A 9,915-nucleotide genomic window follows, 5' to 3' on the forward strand; every position below is an offset into this window, starting at 1 on the left:
GGGGGGAGGGGAGGGGCCGGGGGCGGAATGCACCGGGTGGGGCGGGGCTACACCGCGAGATGGGCGGGGCCTCGGTGGGAAGGGGTGAGCAGGGGTCGGGCGCCTTTGCTCCGCCTAGCGAGCGCCCATCCGGCCCGCGCCCGCCTGGAGCTTTTCATAGCGGTCCATTTACTGCCCTGCGCCACCCCGCGCGCCGATCATCGATTATCCGAGCCTTCCGCACTCCAAGAAGGCGAAGGGGAAGCGCGTGGCCCAAGACCGCCCCGCCGCCAGACCCGGCTGCAGAGTCCCATTGCTGTCCCATTGCTGTCAGCTTTGAAGTGTGAGACAGACCGATAGCCCAGCCCGACGGAGCGGGGCCTCCCTGGCAGCCCCTCGGAGCCCGCGGGAGCAGTACCACTGATCTGATCCCTGCTGGAGGAGAATCTGTTTTCCTGACAGTCGTGCAGTGAAATGGTGACATTTCTTTTATTGCCAAGCCATCCAGCAAGCTGATGTGCTTCTGCTAATGAGAGGGGGATAAGATCGTAGAGGAAACGGGCTTTCCAGACTAAATGCAGGATGTGCACATCTCAAGTTCATTTCTACAGTGACAATACCTTCACTCCATTCCTTTCCTGGCCTCACAACCCTCTGGTTTTGTTGCTTTTTTTTTTTTTTTTTAAACAGGGTCTTATTAGATAGTCCAGACCAGCCTCAGAGCCAAGGTCCTCCTGCCTCAGCTTCCCAAGATGTGCAACACCATACCGGAGATTCTTCAGTTCTTGAAGTCCTTGGGACAAGTCATTTATCTAACGGGGTGGGGGAGGTCTGATTCTAGAGCTGGAGGAGGAGGGGTGTGGCTTTAAAAAGTATATTTAACTTTATGACTTGGCCACAGGTATGCAGAAGGAAAGTCTAGCAGGCCAGGGCTGCAGTTTTGGTGTGTTTTAGCAGTAGTGGGTGGAAAGGAGTGGGAGAGTTCATCTAGACAGAAAAGAAAGCTGTCCTGGAGTGTGGTGCTGGCAAAGCTGCAGCCAGAGCTGGAGGTATCAGTCAGGGGAGATTTGGGTAAATCTCTGGGGTTTGGGGTGAGGATGCTGAGTCGGGGGAGAAGGGTACGGTGTCCATGGGGGAAGGCTGACTGACTTCTGCCTGGACACACAGCTGATGGCTGGGTGTCCCCGTGTGGCCCAGGTCTGTCACCCTGTGTGGAGTCGCTGGTCCTGTTCACCAGTCCGGTTCTGGTCCTGCCTGCCACCATGGAGCTGGCTCCAGAGTGCTCCCCACAGCACCAGGGCTCCAGGGCCCTCCTTGCGTGTTCCTCTGGGGGCCCTGCCTTTTGTCTGCGCCTGCTCTGCCCTATCTGCCTGGTCTCCCGTGGTTACGAGTACCTGCGAGTACCTGTGCCTCACCAGCAGCCAGCACTGCTGGCAAACCACGCTGTGCTGGCTTCTTCCTTAGGTTTCTTCCCTCTGCCCTGAACAGAATACAAAGCTGGTTCTAGGATTTTCTCCATTTTACAAATGGGGAGCTGAGGCTCAGAAGGTAGAGCCCTTGCCTCTGGACACACAGCAGGAAGTTCAGCGGCTTCCAGCCCCACGGTCCATCCTGTGCACCGTGCTGCCTTGCTTGAGTTTTGAGAGGCACAGACACAGTTCCGCTCTCCTTGACCTTCTCACCCCGGCCCACTGCAGCCTGCAGCAGGGAAGCACACACTTATACTAGGGAAGCCTCCAGCTGCCTCCTGTCAGCACGGGGTCCCCACTCTGCTCCCGGCTCAGCTCAGCCTGGCCTGGTGCAGTTCTCCCTGGCCTGCAGTTATTTCAATCCCCTGTGCTGCCACCCATAGTCATCCTGTCCCTTAACCAGATGGTGCCCACTCGTGACCCCAGAATGAGCCACCGGGAGCTGGGGATTTAGCTCACCAGCACCAGCGCCTGCCTGGCAAGCGCAAGGTCATGAGTTCAATACCCAGTACCGGAAAAAAAAAAAAAAAAATGAGCAACTGGAAGGGAGTTGTGCCGGGTGCTCACCTGATCACTGTAGAGGGTTCTAAACCTGCAACTCAGGTAACAGGGAAATGAGCGATCACAGTTACCACTCCCAGTTTGCTAAGGGCAGATGCCTGCCAAGTCCCACTGCTAGGCTGGGCGGATTCCGCCCACCATCAATGTAGTTGTGGTCTTTTTTTTTTAGTACCGGCAATCAAACTTGACCTTGGGCTTGCCAGGCAGATACTGTGCCATTGAGCTATATCCCAGGCCCTAGTGTCCCTCATCAATAAAACCACATTAACCAAGAGGATGAGCATCTGGTTAGATGGCCCTACTGGGCATCTGAAGGCTGACTTGCAAAGTCTCTCTGTAATGCCGGACTTTAATACCAAGAAACTAAAAACCCTAAAAGGTCAATCACAGAAGGCTTGTGTAATCCATCCCGTGACTCACAGTGGAATACTATGAGCTGTCATTCTATGTCTTTTTTATTTTTTAATTTTTTGTCATTTTGAGACACGGTCTCCCTATGCAGTTCAGGCTGGCCTTGAGCTCACTTTGTAGCCCAGGCTGGCCTCGAACTCGCAAGGATCCTCCTGCCTCAGCTTCCCGAGTGCTGGGATAATAGGCATGCACCACTACGCCCAGCCAAGCTGTCATTCTAAAGTTACAGAAAAACATTTACTGACTGGAGAGATGGTTACAATATACTAAATGAAAGGCTTCAGCCGTGCATGGTGGCCACACACCTGTAATCTCAGCACTCGAGAGGCTGAGGCAGGAGGATTGTTTCAAGTTTGAGACCAGCCTGGGCTACAAAGTGAGCTCCAAGCCAGCCTGAACTATATAGTGAGACCCTGTCTCAAAAACACACACAAAAAAGGGGCTAGGGATTTAGCTCAGCAGCACAGCACCTGCCTGGCTAGTGCAATGTTGTGAGTTCAATTCCCGGTACCAAAAAAAACAAAAACAAAAACAAAAAAAAAAAAAAAGCAAAAAAACAAATTTTTTTAAAAGGCCAGAAAGTTTTACAATGAAAATATTTCTCCATTTCTGCCTCCTAGTCACCTCTGTAGACAACCTAGAGTACTGTTTCCTACAAAATCTTTCCAGAGACATTCTATTCAAATTAAGTATATATTTTCTGTTCCTATTTTTATTTATTTATTTATTTTTGGTTTTTCTCCAGTACCGGGAACCAAACTCACAACCTTGCACTTGCCAGGCAGGCGCTGTGCCGCAGAGCTAAATCTCCAGCCCCTCTGTTCCTATTTTTATACAAGAGCAAAATATGTACAGTATATATGCACAGTAAAACCTTAGATTGTAACTTGTTCTGTAAGACAAGCAAATTTTTTTTTTTTTTTTTTTGTCATTTTGAGACAGGGTCTCACTATTCAGTTCAGGCTGGCCTCGAGCTCACTTTGTAGCCCAGGTGGTCTCAAACTCACAGTGATCCTCCCACCTCAGCCTCCCAAATGCTGGGATTACAGGTGTGACCCACTATGCCCAGCACGAGCAAACTTTTTTTTTTTTGTCTTTTTGAGGTAGGATCTCGCTGTGCAGTTCAGGCTGGCCATGAGCTCACTTTGTAGCCCAGGCTGGTCTCAAACTCACAACGATCCTCCTGCCTCAGCCTCCCGAGTGCTGGGATTACAGGCATGTGCCACCACGCCCAGCCAAACAGCGAGTGGCATCCCTGGGTGGGCCCGAACCACAAACATTTCTAATAAATTTTAACTTGATAAGCAAACGATGTCTTGCTATACAAGTAGTGTGTGATGCTGAATGTCACGTGATCACAGCTGAGCCAATGGTCCTCTCTCTCTGGAGGATTGTGGGTGACCGTCTCCCACCAGTGAGAGGCTAAGGAGATCTCCTCTGCAGGGAGGAGAAAAAAGCAGAGCAACCCCTCATTTCAAATGAGATTAGAGAAAGATGTTAGACGTAGGAAAAAGTACAGAATTTTGTAGAAACACACCACGTATGAGGTTGTAGCAGCGAGCGTGATGCATCTCTTTAAATGACAACTCAGTGTCACATTTGTAGCCCACCGAAACTGTGAGTAACAAATATGTCCTTTAAAGCTGCCAAGTTCTGGAGTGGATGTTACAGGAATAGAAACTAATACTGTATAGATACGTGGGTGACTTCCCATCTTTTGCTATGACAGTATTACAAATAATTATAATACTCTTCATTTTTGTTTTCAAGTCTGTAAATGGGAAAAATATTAAAGTCTCTGTAAGACTTACTGAAGAGCAGGCCGGGGATACAGCTCAGCAGTACAAGCCCCTGCCTGACAAACGCACCTGATACCTCCCCACCAAAAAAAAAAATCTAAAAAAAGACTGAAGAAAAACCGGTCTCACATTAGTCCACTGTCCAAAGATCATTTCTCACTCTCTGCTCAAAGAAATAGCTACTGAACAACTACTGTGTGCTCACAAGGCGCCTCAGCAGCTTCTCGTCTCCAGGGGAACAAAACCCCACCCCTTGGCCTGCCACTTGGTACCTGCTACTCCCTGGCTTCGCACCTGTGGAGGGTAAGGGAACATCTGTGTATTAGGCAGCTCTATGTGCAAGCCCTGCAGGGAGCACCTCACAAGTACACAGCCCCATTAAAAGCGTGGATACTAAAGCCAGATTCCGTGGCTTGAACTCCCAGCTCTACACTTTCTTTTCTTTTATCTTTTTTTTGGTTTTTCTCCGGTACTGGGAACCGAACTCATGACCTTGCACTTGCCAGGCAGGTGCTTTTGCCGCTGAGCTAAATCCCCAGCCCCCAACTCTACACTTTCGATGTGACTTTGGGCTGGTGACATAATCTCAAATGCTCCACCTTATCACCTTTCTGCTCGTTTTTTGTTGTTTTGTTTTGAGATGGGGCCTCACAGTGTTGTCAAGGCTGGCACTGAAGTCCTATGAGCCTCCTGCCTCAGCCTCCTGGGTGGCTGTGGCTATAGGCTCAAATTACAGTCCCCCTGTCTCATTTTAAACACATGGATGCATAGATTGGGAAAGAAGCCACAAGTCTAGCTCACACCTAAGGGGAGGGGCTTAAAAAGGCTGTGAATACCAAGATGAGATCATGGTGTCCACGTGCCACACCTCCCAGGGCATCCGGGTCTCATGAGGTCTCTCATACCGCAAACCCAAGGCCCTTACCCTACCAAGTTGCACTCCCAACCCATTTCTAAGCTCCAATCTCGGGCGTAACTGCACAGATGACTGGCTGGGTATTGGGGTATTTCCCGGAGACCCAGATCCTGTACCAGTATTTTTTTCTCTAGTTGGAATTCCAGCTGGCAATAGCACCCAACTGTCGTGTCCCTACCAGGCCCCTCAAGGTACTTTTCAGGTTAGAGCCTTGATTCCCTATCACTGCTCTCCTCTTGCTTGTACCGTTCTGGGTATCACCTGACCCTAGAGAAAATGGACAAACTGAACAGGCACCTGCTAGGGCTTCACGCCTTACCTGAGGGATGCCAGGGCTAAGGAAGCAGCCCGTCACTGCTTACCAGGGGACAGCCCAGATCCAAAGCCCAGGCTGTCTCCAGAACCCAAGTGCCCAAGTCCAAGGCAACACACTTCTGATCGAGGGTTTCCTCCAGACCCCAGCTTTATTTCAGCCTGCAGGCACTCAGCAATAACTCGGGAGGTAACGTGATGTGAAACAGACGGGAATACGCCTTTGGGTTTTTTTGGTCTTTTTGAGACAGGGTCTCGCTATGCAGTTCAGGCTGGCCTTGAGCTCATTTTGTACCCCAGGCTGGTCTTGAACTCACAATGATCCTCCTGCCTCAGCCTCCCAAGTGCTGGGATTATAGGCGTGCAACATCACGCCTGGACGCCTTGTCCTCATTCAGTGGCTGAGAGAAGCGTGTTTTCATCCGCCGCCTCCCAGAGCGTTTATTAGCCTGTAGCTCTTCTTACAGCCCACAATAAAAGCTGCACCTTTCTTACAGAATCCTGAGGCACAAGAAACGCGGCCTTTCTGGCCCTGCCTGAGCCCCACTATGCCCAGCCCTCCTCCTCAGGAGATGCGGGGTAGGCGGAGGTGTTGGTGCTGGTGGGAGCTCCCGGACAGTCAGCCGCCTGGAGGGTGACTCAAGCTGCCACCTTCACCTGTCCCCAAGATGGGAAAAGGCTGCCCTAGAACCACAGGAGAGACAGCAGTGATGGCCTCGGGGGTACAGGGGCAAACGTCCCTACTTTGGCCAATCTGATGTCCCGGTCCCCGGAGGGGACTGTGAGCCTCACTCGTGTCCTGGAGGGTTGAGCAGCCGTGCAGCCAAAAACACAGGCATCTTTGACGTACACCAACAGAAGTAGAAATATTTATTTCTTTAATTTAAAAAATCTGGTCCCATGAAAAGGTCAACACTTTTTTCAGCTCGTAGTTTTGACCTTTCACAAAAGAAATCTTCCGGCTGAGAGGTAAGGTTAATTCAATAAAGAAATCTCTGAGGGGCACACAGACAAAATGTCTTCTTGTAAACCAGTCCTGCAGGCTTATACGCCACCGCTCAGAGCCCGTCTGTCACTCACAGTCCCTGAAGGAGAAAGTTAGTTACGAGGCTGTCTGCGGCTAAGGCACTACTGCAGAAACCACCAGTGAGAGAATCCAGGTCCGCCAGGAGCCGTGGCGCTGGGAACCCCTGAGCCCACAGGGTGGCCAGCAGGCAGGAAGGCCGGCCGGCCCTGTGACAAGCTTGCACCTTCCTGCTACCTGCCACCCCATCTGGCTTCCAGCACCGGCCTTGCCCCGCACTGCCCACCTGGCTGGCAGACGGGGACCAGGCGAGCGGCGGAGATGCGGTGCTGCCTGGGCTCGGGCAGCTGGCGGGCAGCGCCTTCAGAGGTCCGCGGTGTGCACACGCAAAGGTGAGTTAGTGCAGATTCGCATGTTAGCAAAGCAGAATAGTACATTTTTCAAAAGCTGCTTAATCAAATATCCCCCAATGGCCTGTTCAAGCTCAGCCTAAAGACCCACTAGCAATCAGGTGGGTGTCCTTCCTCTGGAGAGCACCTGAGTGGCTGCCGCTAAGGGAAGTATAGAAAGCCCCCTGCCAACAGTGACCCCACGGCACCTATCACCCCCGAAAAGGGCCGCTCTGAATCCAGGCCGCAAACTCAACCCATTCCGTTGTTTTGGGGGCTCATGTTTAATGCGGGTCACTGCAATGGAGCAAGGTCGGTCTCGGTCTCCCTCACACCAGGAGGGACAGGGTAGGGTCCCGGAGTTTCTTCTCCTGAGCTCCAGCTGCATACTCTAATCCCGCCAACACTGTGACACGGTGCCAATTACCGCCCCACAGGGCCAGTCTGTCAAGAGCCAGCAGGGAGAGGACAGCATGCTGCAGGAGCCAGCCAGGGCGCTCTAACTCCAACCTCGGCCCGGGCAAGGCAGCTCCTTCCCAGACGCAGTGTCAGGAGAGTGCTGTGCTCCAGTCAGAACTGGACCCATCCCGTGCCCGGCTGCGTCTGGCTGGAAGCCGACCTGTGAGGGGGACAGGGAGGGTGAGAGCTGGGCTGTTCAAAAGCAGAAAGAAGTCGGGCCTCTGGGCCAGAGCTCTAAGCCAGTGGTGGCAAACCTATGGCACATGCGCCGCAGCGGGAAGTTTCTATCCTTGAAACCTTTAAAAGGTTTGCCATCACTGCTCTAAGCAGCCAGTCCCTAAACAGTCTAGGGCAGTGGTCAGCAAACTATGGTTTAGGGACAGAATGTGGATGTGCATGTGTGTTTAGCTAATGCAAACGTTCTTTATAAAGACTCTTACATTCGCTGTCTCATGCCTGTATGTTTCTGTAAGTAAAGTGTCGTGGCAGGCAGCTGTGCCCGCTTGTGTCCATCCTGTGTGTGGTTCTTCCGCCTGCGGCAGCACAAATAAGTGGATGGAACAGAGACCACACACCGTCCGCACCCCTCACTATCGGGCCTGACGCAGGCCTACAGCCTGGCCACACGGATAATGGTGCAGCAAGAACTGCCCGTCTCTCCGCCATGGCCCCAAGCGAAGGCCTCAAGTCTTGTGTAGCATGGCCTGGCCAGATCCCTTCCCTCAGAGGTGCTACACAGGTGGGCCAGGCCCAGAGTTGGGACCTTGACCCTCACGTGGTGCGCTGGGGCAGCTGGGGACAGCAAGGAAAGCACAGTGAGGTCCTGGGGACAAGCCAGGCACGTGGTAAGGCGGTGCAGAGGGCCACACAGATTTGCAACAGGTGGCTTCAGGCACTGGGGTGCAGCACAAGCCCTCACAGAGAGGCACAGAGGACAACGTGCCACTTGAGGCAGGTGGTCAGGGGCTCTGTCTTCGGCTGCCCGCCAGGAGGACAATCTGTGCTGCCACCCTGCCCGGCCCCCCCCCCACCAGGGTGCAGCCCTCCTCACCCTGTGGATTTGGCGAATTCTCCCCAGATGTCAGCGGTGGCAGCAGTGGCAGGCTTGGGCTGTGGCCAGGACATGGTAGCACCTCCTGTTGATGTCCCCACGTCCGGTGGGTGGGGAGAAAGCAGAGACAAGGGAGTCAGAGACCTCTTTCCAGTTTTGTCAGTGACCAAATCACAAAGGCTGCCAACAGCGTCAAGATTCCAGGAGGCTGAGACAGACGCCCAGAGGCGTCCTTGGGCACCAAACACCTGAGCGTCACCCACCTCCACCACTGCCTCGGGAGCCCCTGAGGGTCTTTAGGGAGCAGAAGGCAACAGGAAGGTGGAACAAGCCACCTGTCACCTGTCACCCATGCCTGAGGAGTATCCAGAAACCCGCTCTGGTCCCTAGTGAAGACTACTCTCAGGCCGGAAAGGCACCTTCACATAAAGCCTGTGACCACACGCAGGTCAACCAGCCAACAGCACTGTGCGCCGGACGTGTGCTAAGTCCCCGCCGCCAGGGGGCCAGGGCTCAGACAGAGCCTTGCAGAAGAGCAGAGGTGACACAGAAGTGCATGTCATGGATGCTGTCACTGGGAAGCCAGGGGGGCTCTGGTGCCTGCTTTGGGGCTTTGCTGGCACCTTCCCTGTGCTGCCAACTGTCCCTGACTAAGGGCTTGTGCCTGCCACCCTCCGCCTTCCCACTAATCTTCTCTTTCCCTCTGTGCTGGGCTGGAAGAACTGATAAGATGAGGCCCCTCCAATGGTGAATTTTATAGTTTGCCAAGTGCTTAACCACATTATCACACATGAAACTCACCACAGCCCCCCAGGGAAGACAAGCCAGGCCTGGCCTCCTGTCTTTCTTTTTTTTGAGACAGGGTCTCGCCATGTAGTTCAGGTTGGCCCTGAACTCACCATGTAAACTGGGTGTGGTAGTGCACACCTATAATCCCAGGACGCAGGCGGTTGAGACAGGATCACTGTTAGTTCGAGGCCAGCCTGAACTATATAATGAGACCCTGTCTCAAAAAGACAAAAGGGGGGGGGGCGGAGACGAGGAGAGAGAGAGAGAGAGAGAGAGAGAGGGAGAGAGAGAGAGAGAGAGAGAGATGGAGGGAAAGAAACTCAGTACGTAGCCCCAGACTGGTCTCAAACTCTCAGTGATCCTCCTGCTTCAGCCTCCTGAATGCCTGGATTACAGGCATGCATCACCACATTGCTGGCCTTGTGACTTCGTATGGGTCACTTAAATTTTGGTTTTCTCATTTCGAAAGTGGGCACAGTATCCATGACTGTGCTGCAGGACTGGTGAGAGGTCTGAATGAATTAATGTGCCTGGAATGCTTAGCATGGGCCCAGCACTCTATGGCCATAATGGGGTACCATTAATAAAGTGAGGGAGAATCTCTCCTGTACTCACAAGTTTCTTTTTTGTTTGTTTGTTTTTTGTCTTTTTGAGACAGGGTCTCGCTATGCAGTTCAGGCTGGCCTTGAGCTCACTTTGTAGCCCAGGCTGGCCTCGAACTCGCAGCGATCCTCCTGCCTCAGCCTCCAGAGTGCT

The 9,915-nt window shown here is 52.8% G+C and overlaps 1 protein-coding gene across 1 annotated transcript in view; it reads right to left on the reverse strand.

Moving 5' to 3' along the window:
* Positions 1–6,287: 6,287 nt before the first annotated feature.
* Positions 6,288–9,915, reverse strand: part of Necap2 (NECAP endocytosis associated 2) — a 14,717-nt gene continuing 11,089 nt past the window's right edge. The window contains exons 7-8 of the mRNA XM_005409827.2: positions 8,371–8,455; positions 6,288–7,479 (exon numbers count right to left, since the gene is read on the reverse strand). Coding sequence (XP_005409884.1) covers positions 7,431–7,479; positions 8,371–8,455 — 134 coding nt within the window. The 3' untranslated portion in view covers positions 6,288–7,430. The remainder of the gene's footprint in view (positions 7,480–8,370; positions 8,456–9,915) is intronic.

Source organism: Chinchilla lanigera, unplaced genomic scaffold (genome assembly GCF_000276665.1).
Source record: "Chinchilla lanigera isolate Chin_1 unplaced genomic scaffold, ChiLan1.0 scaffold00126, whole genome shotgun sequence".
In the NCBI taxonomy this organism is placed as follows: domain Eukaryota; kingdom Metazoa; phylum Chordata; class Mammalia; order Rodentia; family Chinchillidae; genus Chinchilla; species Chinchilla lanigera.